This window comes from Chinchilla lanigera, unplaced genomic scaffold (genome assembly GCF_000276665.1).
Source record: "Chinchilla lanigera isolate Chin_1 unplaced genomic scaffold, ChiLan1.0 scaffold00146, whole genome shotgun sequence".
Classification (NCBI taxonomy): Eukaryota; Metazoa; Chordata; class Mammalia; order Rodentia; family Chinchillidae; genus Chinchilla; species Chinchilla lanigera.
The window spans coordinates 1,213,878-1,230,697 of NW_004955547.1; the positions used below are offsets into that span (position 1 = coordinate 1,213,878).

The 16,820-nt window shown below is 42.2% G+C and overlaps 1 protein-coding gene across 3 annotated transcripts in view; it reads left to right on the forward strand.

The window, feature by feature from the left end:
• The window catches only part of Dip2b (disco-interacting protein 2 homolog B), a gene marked incomplete in the record, with an annotated part of 228,430 nt that overhangs the window by 201,558 nt on the left and 10,052 nt on the right, over positions 1–16,820 (forward strand). For all 3 annotated transcript variants that reach the window (XM_013508454.1, XM_013508452.1, XM_013508453.1), the window contains 6 exon segments: positions 826–949; positions 1,948–2,069; positions 3,981–4,092; positions 13,418–13,527; positions 14,244–14,374; positions 16,509–16,677. In XM_013508454.1, the coding sequence (XP_013363908.1) occupies positions 826–949; positions 1,948–2,069; positions 3,981–4,092; positions 13,418–13,527; positions 14,244–14,374; positions 16,509–16,677 (768 nt within the window).

Consider the following 16,820-nt stretch of genomic DNA (forward strand, 5'->3'; position numbering starts at 1 on the left):
ACTCTGGTTACTGTTTTTGTTTATATTATCACTGTTAGTAAATGCAGAGCCATTCGTGTTTTGTGCACAACAAAGGATGTGACCCTCGGGGCCAGCGCTTACTATCTTGACCTCACTTTTCCTGCTCTCCTCATTGTGCTGTACTTTGAGTTCTTTTAATTTCCCTCTACTCTTTATTTCCTCACATAATTTTTTTTGTGTGTATTTTTAAAATCACGTTAAGCAGGAAAAACTTCAATATTTGATTTAAATTAATGTTCATATACCCTGAGTACCTACAGACATTGAAAAATGAAAAAAATCTCCACAAGGCTTTTTGTTGGTTTGTTTTGCTTTGTTTTTGAGACAAACTTTTGTGTAGTTGAGGCTGGCTTTGAACTCATTATGTAGCTCAAGCTGGCCTCGAACTCATGGGGATCTTCCTGTCTCAGCCTCCCAAGTGCTGAGATGACAGGTGTGCGCCACCACGCGCCGCTGCCCCACTTCACTTTTGATTAGGGAAATTTTCACGAGTGACTCACAAAGGGTAATCTACCAAAGCACAAGCCTCTTAGGCAGAATGTCACGGTGGCTATACTTGCCCTATTTATTTCCTCACTGAACTTCTTGTTTTGTTAGTTGGGAGTTGTTGGTTTTGTGCCGTTGGAAATTCCCACTGAGCTATATCCCTTGCCACCCTATCCCACTTCACTAAGTTGCCTGCGCTGTGCTACAACTTGTGATCCTCTTGCCTCTGCCTCCCAGAGTGCTGCTATTAGCGGTGTGTGCCACACATCTAGCCGCCTTGCTGAGCTCTGACCGGCTTATCCTTTTCTCTGTGTGAAGGGAACTACTGTGTGCACAGCCAGCTGCCTCCAGCTTCATAAGCGAGCAGAGAGGATTGCGTCAGTTCTGGGTGACAAAGGACATCTAAATGCAGGAGACAATGTGGTACTGCTCTACCCACCTGGTAAGTATCGGATTATTGGTGAAGGTTAGCCTCCAACCTCCGTTACTCTCCCATGTAAACGGGAAAGGACAGAATTCAGGGCCAACATCAGTGGCCGTGGAAACTGTGCGTTCCCAGCACCAGAGTGCCAGCTCGGGGTACAGTGCAGCCCTCAGAGCCGCACGTGTGATGGCTCTGCCCGAACCAGATGTGCTGTCCTTAGACTTCCATTAGCAGTTTTTGGCACCAGAGGCACCTAGGAAATACCGAGTACCTGAGTGAGTGAGTAAATGAATACCGAGACTCTCTGATTCTTGGGAACCCTCAGAACAGGTGCTAAGAGGCTGGGCACAGGGGCACTCGCCTCTGAAGCTCGCGCCCATTGGTACAGCGACACTGAGAAGTCCGGTCGCTCTTTCTGTCAGCCTTCTAGATATTTAACAAAAGCTCAGGCTTCCTGCCTCTGTGTTCCCCGTCCTCTCACTCCCCCAATTAGGCTTCCCTGAATTTTGCAGTTATTTTTTTCTAAGTAACATCAGTTAATAACGTCAACTTACCTGCAAGTGTCTGTGAAGAGTTTACTTCTGATTTCTTCTTTGCTATTCGTGGTTTCTCTCTGTAGTTTTAGGTTGTTTTATATGCTTCCTCATCTTCAATTTCTTTGAATTTTTAAAATTTCTTCTGCTGGAATCTTGTCCAATTGTGGTCTACATAACTCATGTGACTTGATTTCATAAACTGGTGTTAGAAGATCTGCATTTAGTTTCTTAGTGATAGTACTGGGAGAGTGGTTGTTTGCTTTGTGATTTGCAGGGGTGTTTTGAGACAGGATCTTGCTATGTACGCATTTTGGGCTGGCCTTGAACTCACTATGTAGTTCAAGGCTGGTCTCAAACTCACAGAGATCCTCCTGCCTCAGCCTCCCAAGTGCTGGGATCACAGGTGCGTGGCCTCACACCCAACTTCTTAGTGATACTTGCAGTTAAATGATCTCCTGACCATGCCCTCTTGTCTTGCAGGCATTGAGTTGATTGCTGCCTTCTACGGCTGCCTATATGCAGGGTGTATACCTGTGACCGTCAGACCTCCTCATGCTCAGAACCTTACTGCCACGTTGCCTACTGTCCGCATGATTGTTGATGTAAGTACTGTCTGTACCTGGCTTTGTCCTCATCTCATAAAGCCCACATTCAGACAACTAAAGATCCTTAATAATCTTCTAGTTTTGTTAAGTCAGGAAGTTTCACTAGGTACAGTGGCATATACTTATAATCCCACTCAAGAGGCTGAAGCAGGAGGATCACCAGGCATTCAAGGCCAGCCTGGATTACATTGTGAGACCCTGTCTCGAACCACCCGCTTCCCAAGTAAAATTTTAGGTGGGCATGGTGGTAAATGTCTATGGTCCCAGCACTTAAGAAGGTTGAGGCCGGAGAATGGCAAGTTTGAGCTCAGCGTGGGCAGTTTAGCAAAACTTTGTCTCAGACCTCAACCAAGTGTGATGACAGACACCTGCAGTCCTTGCACTCGGGAGTCTGAGGCAGGAGGATTAATACAAGTTTGAGTCCAGCCTGGCTACAAAGTGAACTCAAGATCAGCCTGAACTACCCAGTGAGGCCTTGTCTCAAAAAAAAAAGAATAGAAAAAGGGCTGGGAACAAGCTGAGTGCAGAGGCCCTGGGTTCAGTCCTCAGGACTGCAAAAGAAGAAAATCTCAAATTTTTCTCATAAAACCTATCTCCTGTTCTTTAATCTGGCCAGTGACCATGGTCATCCAGTAAAAGAACTGCAGAAAAGTGGTTATTGGTGAGATGTGGAATTGTGGATTAGTCGTGAACATGAGGGAGGTAAAGCATCGCTAATAATTCTCCCTAAACTTGTCCTCCTCTTCCTAAAACATGTTCTCTGTCTGATATTTTTCCTGTGCAGTAAGCAGGGTCATTTCACACACAGAACTCTGAATTCTCCCCATGGTCAGGTCACTTTTATCCTAGCTTTGTAAGCTCGGTTGGTGTTGCATTGGAAGATGGCCAGGTCTGGGTGTGTGCACATGCGTGTAGTCCCAAGCACTCTGAGGCAGGAGGAACGTGTGTTTGAATCCAGCCTGGCCACTTAGTGATTTCGTGACCCTGTCTAAAAAAAAAGCTGCGCATTTAGCTCAGTGTGAAGGCCCTGGGTGTAATCTCTACAACTGCAAGAGAAAAGGATGTCCAGGGCTTGGAGGAGGTAGCCCAGTAGTGCAGTGCTCGTCTAGCATGTGCAGGGCCCTCTGTTTGATCCTCAGCACTGCAAGAAAAAAAGAAAAGATGTCCAAATTTTATTCTGGAGTATGTGCTATAAAGATTTTACCAGATCATATCCTCATGTACATTAAAGCACAAGGCAAGTGTCAGCCAGTAGGCTGAAAGGTTACAAAATTCTAATTCACTTAATGTTTGCTTCTCTGAGAATTACTGCTCTGTCAACAGCATAAAAGCCATGCTCATCATAAATGTTTTTATTACACAGTTTAATTCAGCAGAATTCCCTTGCTATAGCCTAAGAAGTGGGCCAGAAAAGCCGGGGGAGGAGTTTCTTCCTGTTGATGTTCAGTTTCTGTTGATGTGCATCTCTGTGAGTCCCAGGCCGGGCTCGGTGTCCAGCGGGACTTCCGTCTGCAGCTGTGTCCTGTGAGCGGTGCGGAGCTCAGGCTGCACCGCCTCCCTGCACCAGACCGGCGCACATGACTCCATAGTGCTTGGTTCACTGCACTCATTCTCTGAGTGTGTAAAAGTGCTCGTTATGTTCTGGGCTTGAGGAAATGTGGGACTGCAGCATTCATACTGAGAGTATGACCAAGATATTTGTGAATCACTGTTGTAAGCTATAACTTGTTGCTTAGGAAGAAAATCCATCATTCCAGGAGAATTGGTATTATACACTTACAGCAGTAAAAGTATCAAGGCAAACACTAGCCCTGGTCTTTAAAAAGTTAATAGTACCCTGTCCAGTATGATGTATAAGTTGCTTTAGCAGTAGCCAGCACTGCTTATTGCTGTCTGTCTGATTTCTAGGTCAGCAAAGCAGCTTGTATTCTTACCACTCAGACCCTAATGAGGTTACTGAGGTCCCGGGAGGCAGCTGCAGCTGTGGATGTGAAAACCTGGCCAACTATCATCGATACAGGTGAGAGGAAGCGGTCTCTCCCCAGAGCTGTTGCAGAAGCTGGAACATTCACCCTCTGGGATTTTCTACATTCTCATGCCAGACACTTTTGTACAGCTTTTATGTTAAAACACATTCCATCTGCTAAGGCAGAGAGAAAACCTTGCAAGCAGCAGAGTTGGGCCTTGTATTTTAATCCAGTCTGCCAGTCTGTGTGTTTTAATTAGAGAATTAAGACCATTTCCATTGAGTTCTTATAGAAAGGTATGTATTAATTCCCGTCATCTTGTCTTTCTGATGTTTGATTCTTAATTCTCAGTAGCTTATCTACTCTCCCCTCCTTTTTGAATTTTATTTTAAAGAGGAAAAAAAGCAGAATTTGAAAACAAGATAATTGGAGGGTAACAATGGTTAATGTATTGCATATTGTTATCTTTAAATTAGTTACTCAGAGTACAAGATATCGGCATTTAATTGTCCAAACAATATTAGCACAAACCTTTCTTTTCAATGAACTAAGAGAAATTAGTAGTTAACTTATATTGTATAGATTTTATTTTTACTTTATTTTATTTTTTTGCTTTTCCCTTCCTTCTCTCTGTTCCCCCATCCCAAAGTTTCTCTTTCCTTTTGAAGTTTTTCCATTGTACATTTTGGATCTTACTTACTCATTCAGCTTCTTCCACTAGGGAGACAATACGATGTTTACACTTTGTATTGTCTGGTTTATTTCACTTATGAGTGTGGTCTCGAGTTGTATCCATTTACCTATAAAAGTTTCCAGTTTATCCTTTATGGCTGAGTAGTACTCTATTATATAAAAAGACCACATCTTTCTTATCCATTCCTTGGTTGATCGGCATTTGAGTTATTTCTGAGATCTGTTACAAAGTGCTGCTATAAACATGGGTGCACATATATCACTGTGGTATGATATTTTTAATTCTTCTGGGAAGATGCCCCAATAGCTGGGTCAAAATGAGACCTCCAATCCTAATTTTTTTTTTCCAATCCTGAGTTTTTTGAGTAATCTCCACACTGATTTCCAAAGTGGTTGCACCAGTCTACACTTCCCTAACAGTGGAGAAGCGTTCCTGTTTCCCTCACAGCCCCACCAGCATTTTGTTATTGGTTGATTTCTTAATAATAGCGGTTCTTTCTGGGGTGAGATGGAATCTGTGGTGTTTTAATTTGCATCTTTTGAACGACCAGTGATGTTGAACATTTTCTCCTATACTTATTTCCTATTTGTGTTTCTTCATCTGAGAAGTGTGCATTCATCTCAGATGCCCATTTTGGGATTGGGTCTTTAAATTTGGGAGGTCTGGTTCTTTTTTTAGTTCTTCTGTGTTCTCGATTATAATACTTTGTGTAAAGCGTAGCTGGGAAGCATTTTTTCCCACAATGTAGGTCGTCTCTTCACTTGGTGGTTTCTTTTGCTATGCAAAAGCTTTTTAATAAGATGAGATCCCAGTAGTTGATTCTTTATCATAGTTGCTGTGCTGTCAGGGTTTTATTCATAAAGTCTTTGCCTATAGCGATGTCTTCAAGAGCTTTACCTCTTCTGTTTTCCAGCAGATTTAACGTTTGTTTTAATATTTAGATCTTTGATCCATTTTGAATTTAGTGTATGGTGAAAGATATGGGTCCAGTTTTAATCTTCAGCATGTACAGAATCAGTTTTTCCAGCACCATTTATTAAAGAAGCTATCTTTCTTCCAGTAAAGGTGTTTCTGAGTTGTTTCTGCATCATCTAATCTGTTCCACTGGGCTTTGGGTCTGTTTTTTGCCAGTACCACCCTGGTTTTTTTAATCACAGTAGCTTTATAGTATAATTTCAGGTCAGGGATTGTGTTGCCCCCTGCCTTGCCTATGTTGCCCAGAATTGCCTTTGCTATTCTAGGTCTCTTCTGGTTCCAGATGAATTTTAGGATTGTGTTCTCTAATTCTGTGAGATATGCTGTTGGAATTTTGATCAGCATTGCCTTAAATCTGTAACAGTTTTGGAAGTATGGCCATTTTCACTATATTGGTTTTTCCTCCCCCAAAATAAAGGGTATATTTCCATTTTCTGATATCCACTTCAGTCTCCTTTTTCAGAGTACTGTAGCTGTCTTTTATAACCTTCGTTAGCTTGATTTCTAGGTATCTCATTTTTTTGAATACTATTTTGAAAGGTGTTGTTTCCCCAATTTCTCTCTCATAAGTTTGTTATTTGTGTACAGGAAGGCTATTGATTTTGAGTGTTGCCTTTGTATCCAGTTATGCTACTGAATTTACTTATTAAATCGAGCAGTTTTTTAGTGGAGTTTTTGGGGTCTTCTATGTTGAGTAACATGTCATCTGCAAATAGTGATAATTTAACTTCTTCCTTTCCTATCTTTTTTTTTTTTTTTTTTTTTTTTTTTCTGATTGCTCTGACTAAAGTTTCCAGGACTGTGTTGAATAAGAGTGGAGACAGTGGACATCCTTGCCTTGTTCATAATTTTAGATTGAAAGCTTTCAGTTTTTGTCCATTTAGTATTATGTTGACTGCTGATTTGTCATAGATGGCTTTTGAGAGTGAGGTAAAGACCATCTATTCCAATTTTCTGTAGGTTTTTTATCATGAATGGGTGCTGGACTTTGTCAAAAGCTTTTTCTGCCTCTTTTGAGATGATCATATGATTTTTGTCCTTGGCTCTGTTAATATAATGTATTACATTTATTGATTTACATATGTTGGACCATCACTACATCCCTTGGGTGAACCCCACTTGGTCATGGTGTATAATCTTGAAGATTTGGTGCATTCTGTTTGCCAATATCTTATTGAGGATTTTTACATGTATATTCATTAGGGAGATTGGCCTGTAATTCTCTTTCTTAGTTGGGTCCTTCTCTGGTTTTGATATCGGAGTAATGCTTGCTTCCAGGAATGGATTTGGGACTATTGTTTCCCTTTCAATTTCATTAAAGAGTTTGAGAAGTAATGATGTTAGGTCCTCTCTAAAATTTCTTGTAGAATTCAGCAGTGAATCCGTCATGGCCTGGGCTTTTCTTCATTGGTAGGTTTTTAATTACATCTTTGATTTCTTTGATTAATATTGGTTTGTTTCCACACAAAGGGCAGGGATGGGGATATAATGCTCAATGGCACAAGTGCCTACCTGGCAAGCACAAGGTCCTGAGTTTGAGTCCCGGTACCAAAAATATATATATATATTGGTTTATTTAAGATTTTTATATCTTCTTGATTAAGCTTTGGTAATTCATATATATCTAAGAATCTGTTCATTTCTTCTGCATTTTTCATCTTACTAGAATACAAGTTTTCAAAGTAGATATAGATAATCTGAATTTCTGTGGGGTTTGTTATGATTTCAGTTTTTTCATTCCTAATTGCATGGATTTCAGTCTTTTCTGTCCTTTCTTTTAAATAAGGTTGGATAAGGATTTTATTTAATTTTATTTAAATTTTATTTAGTCTTTCAAAGAACCAACTCTTTGATTCATTGATTCTTTGTATTTTTTTTTTTTAGTCTCCAGTGCATTAATTTCTGCTCTGATCTTTGTAATTTCCTAGGAACTTTTGCTTAGCTTACTCTTCTTTTTCTAGAAGTTTGAGGTTGACCAGTAAGTTGTTTTTGCACTTGCTCTGTTTTCTTTTTTTTTTTTTTTTTGGTTTTTCTCCGGTACCAGGAACCAAACTCACGACCTTGCGCTTGCCAGGCAGGCACTTTGCCGCTGAGCTAAATCCCCAGCCCCTCTGTTTTCCTTATATAGGTATTCTCTGCTATAAATTTACCTCTCAGGACTGCATTGTGTCCCATAAGTTTTGGTATATTGTATTGTTATCATTTAATTGTAGAAACTAATTTTTTCTTTAATTTCATCTGTGACCCATTCGTTATTTAGGAGGATGCTATTTAATTTCAATGTGTTTATCAAGCTTTTGCGGTTTCTTTTACCATTGATTTCCAGTTTCATTGTACTATGGTCTGATAATATGCATAGGATTGTTTCAGTTCTTTTGCATTTACTTAAGCATGTTCTGTGAGCTAGTATGTGGTCTCTTTGGGAGAACATCCCATGTGCAGCTGAGAAGAATGTGTATTCTGACATTGTGGGGTGGAACACTCTGTAGACATCTCCTAAGTCCATTTACTCAAAAGTTTGGTTCAGTTCTAGTATTTTATTCTTGATTTTTTTGTTTAATTGGTCTGTCTTTTTGTGACAATGGGTATTGAGATCCCCAATACAATTGTATTAGTGCTTATTTGATTTTTCATGCCTGTTAATATTTGTTTTATATAATTGGGTGCACTGGTATTTGTTGCATATGTATTTATGATTGTTATCTCTTTCTCTTGAATTGTTCCCTTTTAAAGGATGTAGTGACCTTCTTTATCTCTCTTAATCAGTCTTGACTTGAAATTCATTTTGTCTGCAAACAGAATAGCTATGCCTGCTTTTCTCTGGATTCCTGTCACATGGAGTATTATTTTCCATCCTTTGACTTTCAGTCTGTGAATTTCTTTTTGAATTATGAATGTGTTTCTTATATGCAGCATATTGTTGGTTCTTGTTTCTTGATCCATTCTGCCATTCTGTGTCTTTTGATTGGTGAATTGAGACCATTAACATTGATTGTCATAACTGATATGTATTGACTTACCCTTGTCATGTTATTTTCCTGTTGTTGGCTCCTCCTCTTTTTTCCCCTCTATCTATTGAATTTTTGCGTTGCCTGTTGGCTTTCCTCTTGTGGGGTTCATGGAGTTGTAGTCCTTGTTATCTCTCTATAGAATGTCCTCAAAACATTTTGGAGTGTTGGTTTGGTGGTTGTAAATTTCCTCAGATGTTCTTTGTCTTGGAAGTATCTTATTTCTCTATCAGTTTTGAAAGATACTTTCATTGGGTACATCAATCTGGGTTGAAGGTTGTTTTCCTTTAGAACTTGAAATACTTCACTCCAAACTCTCTGTGACCAGAGGTTTGTGCTGAGAAGTCAGCTATGATTCTGATGAGCTTTCCTTTATAGGTGATTTGTTTCTGTTCTCTAACAGCTTTCTTTTTTTTTTTTCTAACAGCTTTTAAATGCCAGGCGTGGTGGCACACGCCTGTAATCCCAGCACTCAGGAGGTTGAGGCAGGAGGATTGTTGCAAGTTTGAGATCAGCCTGGGCTACAAAGTGAGCTTAAGGCCAGCCTGAACTGCATGGCAAGACCCTGTCTCAGAAAGACAAAAAGAAAAAAGAAAAGCAAAAAAATATAACAGCTTTTAAGAGTCTATTCTTGGCTGGGCATGGTGGCACACGCCTGTAATCCCAGCACTCGGGAGGCTGAGGCAGAAGAATCGTTGCAAGTTCAAGACCAACCTGGGCTACAAAGTGAGCTCAGGGCCAGCCTGAACTGCATAGTGAGATCCTGTTTCAAAAAGACGAAAAAAAAAAAAAGAGTATTTTTGTGTTAAATTGCTAGATTGACTATGATATGCCTGACCATAGGTTTTTTTTTTTTATCATGGCTAATTGGAGTTCTATATACTTCACTTACCTACATGTCAGATTCTTTTTCCAGGGAAGTTTATATCATTTCTGCTCTCTCTTGCTTTCTCATTGACTCCAGTTAGTCTTCAACTAGCCAGGTGTGGTGGCATGTGTCTGTAATCCTAGCACTTGGGAGTCTGAGGCAGGATGATCTTTGTGAATTCAAGACCAGCCAGGGCTACAAAGTGAGCTCAAGGCCAGCCTGAATTGCGTAGCTAGACCCTGTCTCCAAAAAAGAAAAAAAAGACCCAAAAAAAAAAAATCTTCAGTTACTCTTCTTTGCCTCATCTAGCAGCAAATGGATTGATTTTTCATGGTCCCTTCGTTTGTTTTGGTTTGGTTTTTGGTACCTGGAATCAAACTCACAACTGAATTTTGCTAGGCAGGCACTGTGCCACTAAACTGTATCCCCGGCCCACCCTTGGTATTTTTAAGAAACTTTTCATTCATAATCACTAACCGAAAGCCTGTCTTCTGTGTCTGAGATCCTGTCTTCATACTGGCTTAATCTGCTGTGGATACCTTCAATGGAATTTTTATTCTCCTGGATATCTGTTTGAATCTGCCTTATGGATTTCATTTCTTTCCTGTGCTGGGCATTCATGGCTTCTATAATTTTCTTAAGGTCCTCTACTTTTTTTGTATCTGCTCTTTTTTGTGTCTCACTAAGCATAGTTTTTATTATGGACATAATCTCTACAGTTATCTGAGAAAGTATTTCTGATCTGATTTTTCTAGAGCCTCATTCATTTGCTTTGTTGTTACCACTTCAGAGAGTCCAGGTGGGTGACTTTTGGATTGTCCCACCTCATTGACCCTCTGGGTTTGCCTTTGGTGAACTGGATGCCTGAGGTTGTACCTTGTTTAAGTGTCTTCTCATTTTCTTTTCCTTTTTTTAGTTTAATTGCTGGGCTGATGCTTGTAAATTGCCTGTGGTGGGTTACTTCATTGCTAGGATGTAGAACTCTTAGGAAATGACTACTTTTCCAAGTTACCTTCCAGGTGTAGCTGGTTTTTGGGTTTTCAGTCTGTTGCAAGATTCTACCTCTTCAATTTGTTGAATATGAGAAGTTGCTGCCTGTTTGGCCCAGCCCCTGGTTCTTTGGCACTGTGCCACAGGATTTTCTGTGACCCTTAGTCAATCTCAGCCTTGGAGTGCCAGGAAGAACAACTGTTTTGAACAGTTATGTCACTTTCGGCTGTATTGGTGCCGTCAGCAATGACAATAGCATCAAACATAGCGTAGAAAATGACAAACTGCACTAACCATTAACTTGCCACCTTTAACCATATGAACTAGATTTGTAGCTATATAACAAAATCTAAATCAAACCAGAAAATTATGTGCAGTATACAAATCCTTAATATGTCAATTTTGCCCTCACAGGTTAAAATTCAAAGTGGGCTTAGGGACAAAATAGAGAAGTGCAAGAGGAAGAGATTAGAAGTAAGGCTGGAGGACAAAGGGGGATCACACTAACTTTGGAACTCTGGTGCAGAAGACTGGAAGGAAAGAGGAAGAAGAGTTAAAAGAACAAAACAGAACCACAACCACGAAGAGGCTAGAAACCACATTACACTCATATAAAAACAGTATCAAACAATGAAGGAGAAAACAATACAAAAAACAAAACTACAACAACAAAAAGCAAACTAGAGAGAGCAAAAAAGAAAAAAATTGGGGGCTGGGGATTTAGCTCAGCGGCAAAAGCGCCTGCCTGGCAAGCGCAAGGTTGTGAGTTCAGTTCCCGGTACCGGAGAAAAACCAAAAAAGAAAAAAATCCACTTCCAGGTATGTCTCTGCAATGTGTGGAGACAGAGTCCCGGTCTGTATTGATTTATCCCAGCAAGCCAGCAATAGCTTTTTGCCGGGGTGGTGGATAACATCAGTGAGCCTGCACTTTCTGGCTGAGATCAGACTCATTTGGCCCGCAGCTTCCATGATTCTGAGCCCAGCTGGGAGCCGCTAGCTAGAGCCCACAGCTGCTCTGACTTCTGAGTTTAGCCACCCCCTCTCCAACATGGTTCCTGCCAATTGCTCTCTTGAATAGGATGACTGAGCTCTCAGCACTCACTGCCAGCTAGTGCATTGCTTCACGTCCGCTGCTTCCCTCCACTGCTGTGTGTCTCTAAGGAGGCCTCTGGGGGCACCGGCAGTCACCATGTGTCTGCAGGTCTGAATTGCTCCTCTCCAGCGGTGAGTTCCGTCCCAGAGAAGGCACTGCTGGCTACCTCCTCCTCCTTCATCGAAATTTCTCTCTTCATTCTCTCCGTGAGCTTCAGTTCACACAGCACACTCCTTTCCCACTTGCCTCCTCCTCACATGCCTCACATTGCTATATTCCAGCATCTAGACGGTGACGCTCAGGCTCTTTCTCTGCTGCTTACTGCTCCACCATCTTGGAGCTCCTCTCTGCACTGCAACAACCACCAAACTCTGCAAGAGGAGACAGTCCTCCTGCAGCCCTTCACTCAGGAGATAAAGACTCCAGAAACTCCAGAATTCCCCATGTCAAAATCTTGAATCCCCACCCCCTCCTTACCGCGGGCTTCCTCTGTCACCACTGCCAGCAGCTCCACCTCCTTCCCCTTGTGTGTACAGGATTCCTTTAAGTATCTTCTGCAGTACTGGCTTAGTGGTCATGACATGTTTCGTTTATGCTTGGATGATCTTTATTCTTCTTCATCATCATTTTTTTTCTTTTTTTGTGTGTGAGACAGGGTCTTGCTTTGTAATGCAAGCTGGCCTTTAACTCAGGGAGATCCTCTTGCCTCAGCCTCCCAAGTGCTGGGATTCAGGTGTGTGCCACCACACCCAGGTTATTTCTTCATTTTTGAAGGAAAACGCAAGCTAATATTCATTTAGCTGTGAGACCAAAGGACTGGACAATAACTAGATCCAAAGAGCCTGCTCATAGTACTCTAAGAGCTCTTTAAACAAAGTATTTGCCCAGGCATGATGGTGCACACCTGAGTCCCAGCACTCTTGAAGGCTGAGTCCGGAAAATCATAAGTTCAAGCTGACCTTGGCAACTTGGCAGTTTAGTGAGACTTTGCTTCACAAATAAATCAAAAAGTGAGCATTGGTTGTACATACTTGTAATCCCAGCACTTGAGATGCTGAGGCAGGAGGATTGACACAAGTCAAGGCCAGCCTGGGCTACAAAGGGAGTTTAGGGCCTCCTGAACTACATAGTGAGACCCTGTCAATAATAATAATAAACCAAACAAATAGATGAATAAACTTTTTAAAAAATAAATTATAAAATAATTTCAAAACCGTAACATGTATGAATTTTAGGTGCTACTCATTAAAAGGGGAAGCCAGGCATTGTGGTGCACACATATAATCCCAGTACCCGGGAAGCTGAGGCAAGATGATCCTCAGTTTGAGCCCATCTTGGTTAACTCAGTGACTTGGCAAGACCCTGTCTCAAAATAAAAAGGCCCTGGGTTCAATTCCCAGTAACACATACACATAGGTGAAAGAAATCCAAGGTCATGTAGCTCATAAAGTAGTGCTGGGATTTGAAGACCAGCAGCCTGCTTATTACTGTGCTACATTACTCCTCACTAACCTTGTTAAATGAATTCACTGGATGTAGATTTCCTTGTTTTATATTTTCTTGTGTCCTCAACCCCAACCTGCCTCAAGTGAAATTCATGAGCTGTGTGGTTAAATACGAGAAGCCCAAGCTTTCACAAATCCCAGAAGCTAAATTTGGCCAGAGCAGAGCCACAGAAAACCAGCTGAAGAGCAATAGTTTTCATGTTCCAGCGTGTCTAATGACACTGAGGTTTTTCTTTTCTTTGCAGATGATTTACCCAGGAAAAGGTTACCTCAGCTGTATAAGCCACCCACTCCTGAGATGTTGGCATATCTTGACTTTAGCGTCTCCACAACTGGCATGCTTACAGGAGTAAAGGTAAAGTAGTCCGGATGTATGCATTCGCTCACCAAAAGCTGGTCAGATGCCAGGCCACCATAAATAGAGATGACCACTGCCCCTGAGATGTCTGATGCAGAGGCCAGCTGGTCGAACTAGAGGCCAGTAGGTGGGGGATCAAAGGTCCTTGCTATATTTAAATCAAGCCTTGGCTCTTCCGGAGTAAGTTATCCCAAGGAATCTGTATTATGAAGTGACTGAACCTTGCATAGAGAAGCTAACTGATAATAAGAGTTCTAGTTAAGGTCACTGTGTAATCATAGATTGATGTATCATAACATTTGGGGGTGATTTGAGACAGAGTCTTGCTATATAGTTAAGGCTGGCCTTAAACTCATTATGTAGCCCAGGCTGGCCTCAAACTCTTGGCAGTCCTCCTGCCTCAGCTTCCCAAGTGGTACGATTACAGGTGTGTGTCACAGTGCAATGTAAAATTCAGTATTAATTAATGGACAGAAATATATTGCCTTAATTTAGATTTATACTAGGGTTTTGTTTTGTTTTTTTGGTACTGGGAATCGAACACAGCCTCATACTTGCCAGGCAGGCGCTGTACTGCTGAGCTATATCCCCGGCCTAGAGTAGGTTTTGAGGCAATAAAAATATACATCATTTGGGGAATTGAAACTTTTGAAAACTGTGTCTCTATGTGTGGGATGCCAGTTCCATCCTGTTCCATGTTCCTTTCTTTCTAGATGTCCCACTCTGCAGTTAATGCTCTTTGTAGAGCCATCAAGCTCCAGTGTGAGTTGTATTCTTCTCGGCAGATCGCCATCTGTCTTGACCCTTACTGCGGACTTGGCTTTGCACTCTGGTGTCTCTGCAGGTAAGGATGGAAAAGCCAAAGAAACAGAATGTATGGGGCATACTTTGGCGCTGCTTATCCTTCCCTTTGCTCCCTTAATTTGCTAAGGTTTTTAGTAAAAGGCTGTTTGTCTGAGTTGTCTGGTTTTGTCTGGATTCCCTTTTCTTCTGTTTTATGCTTCATATAAAGTGGCAGTTATTTGGTTACCTGTTCTGTGCTTCTTCCTATAATTTTTGTTTTAGAAGCAAAGCCAGATGGTAGGAGGGTACTTGGGTGAAGTATGACATGCTTTGACAGCCAGAATATACCCCCTCGGCTTGGCAGGAAGGAATGTGATGGGATGCAATGATAGCATGTAGCCAGGAAGTAGCATGTTTGTCCTGGCCAGATTGCTTCTTGAAGAAGAGCAGGTTCCAGCTCCTTCCATCAGGGCTTTATCAGCCCCAGGGGCTTTATCTCAGACCTGTATTTTCACTTCCTTGTGGACATGCTGAATGCCTCACATATGCCTATAAAACAACATCCTGCTTTCTGGTCCCCAACTTTGTTAGGGAAGGGTTATCTCCCAAAGGACCCAAATAGAAATGTGGGCCTTATCTCCAGTGCCTGTATCTGCATGGCCTGCATAATTATATGTCATGTTCTTTGTCTCGGTTCTTTGCCTGTCTGTCTATAAGAATCAGCTGTCTTTAACCCATTCTGCCAGCTTGAACCACTGGTGGTACATGTGTGATGGTCCCCGTGTGCTGCTTGAACCACTGGTGGTACAAGCAGATCTAATGCCTTTTATTGGTGGTTTTACTCATAAAATTAATGAAAAACCACCCAGCCAGGCGTGGTGGCACACACCTGTAATCCCAGCACTCAGTAGGCTGAGGCAGGAGGATCGAGGAGCATTGCGAGTTCCAGACCAGCCTGGGCTACAAAGTGAGCTCAAGGCCAGCCTGAGCTGCATAGTGAGACCCTGTCTCAAAAAGACAAAAAAAAAAAAAAAAAAAGCTACACAATGGGACCATTGCAGGTGGACCATCAGTGGTTCAAGCTGCCCAGCTGCAAGACATACAAATTAGGGCCCCGGGCTGGGGATTTAGCTCAGCGGCACAGCACCTGCCTGGCAAGCGCAAGGTCCTGAGTTCGATTCTCAGTACTGGAAGAAAAACAAAACAAACAAAAAAACAAATTATGGCCCCATTGTGGACGTGTTAACAAAACAAAAGCGGATGGTTTTGTGATTTGTAGCTGTGATGATATGATTTTCACACTGTTGTGTGAGAAGTATCTTCCCTCAGACCTTTTTCATCCGATGTGGAAAAGGATAATTATCGAGGCTTCCCCAGACCGACCGAGTTCTCCAGAAGTGGCAGCCACAACTCCAGTACATTCTAAATGTAGGCTCTCTGGGCTCTAGTGCTTCCACACAAGGGTTTGTGGCTGCAGATCGTCCGCATGATGTGTGCCTGTGCCGTTCCTTTCTTCGATGCTAGTTGGGTTCCAGCCTGCACTGTCCCTCCCTCGCCTGTGTTGCTGCAGACAGATCTCGCCTCTCAGCCTTCACCTCTGTGAGCTCTACTCCACTTGCTGGTTGTGCTTCAACTGAAACCACCCTTTATGTGCATAATCTGACCTTGCGAGGCTAGGTCAGCCCTTCGAGTTCGGCCCCGGCCTTTCTAGCCTTCCTCCCTCATGTTCCCAGAGCTTCGGGATTTTACTGGAATGCCGCTGCCAACGTGCACACTCTGTACTTCCCTGCCTTTGGATATGCCGTTCCTCTGCCTGGAAGACCCTCCCTGTCCTCCCCACTTCTTCCAGCCCCTCAAGTTCTTCCTCATTCCTCAAACCCCAGCTCGCATGCCTCCTACTCAGGGAAACACAGCCGCCACCCCAACTTCCTCATTTGGAGTGAATTGCTCTTTATTCTGGGAACTCAATGTCCTTTATTCACAGCTCAGTTACCACCGACTGTAGTCGGCTTTATTTCATGGTCACTGTATCTTGTGAGTTGCATAGGAACAAGGCTACTTCTTAGACCTTCAGCTCTGATGCGGCTGCCCACTGTCCTTCCCACGTGGTAAATACTTGCTGAAAGGGTGGTGTTCTGAAATGAAGTGTCTGGGGTGAATTAATGACGTTAGTGCTTGCCTTTCTTCATTGGCAGTGTCTACTCAGGTCACCAGTCCATCTTAATTCCTCCTATGGAGTTAGAAAACAACCTTTTCCTCTGGCTTGCCACAGTCAACCAGTACAAAATAAGGGATACCTTCTGCTCCTATTCAGTTATGGAACTTTGCACTAAAGGGCTGGGAAACCAAGTGGAGGTGCTAAAGGTAAGTTGCAGCCACAGCAAATAACCCAAGAAACCTAGGCTAAGTAAGTCCAAAGGCTTTTAGAGATGTGAACCGGGGCATGATGATAACAGAGTCGGGGTTGGCAGACAACTTTGCCTGCCTTTGTCCCAGCAGACATTTAA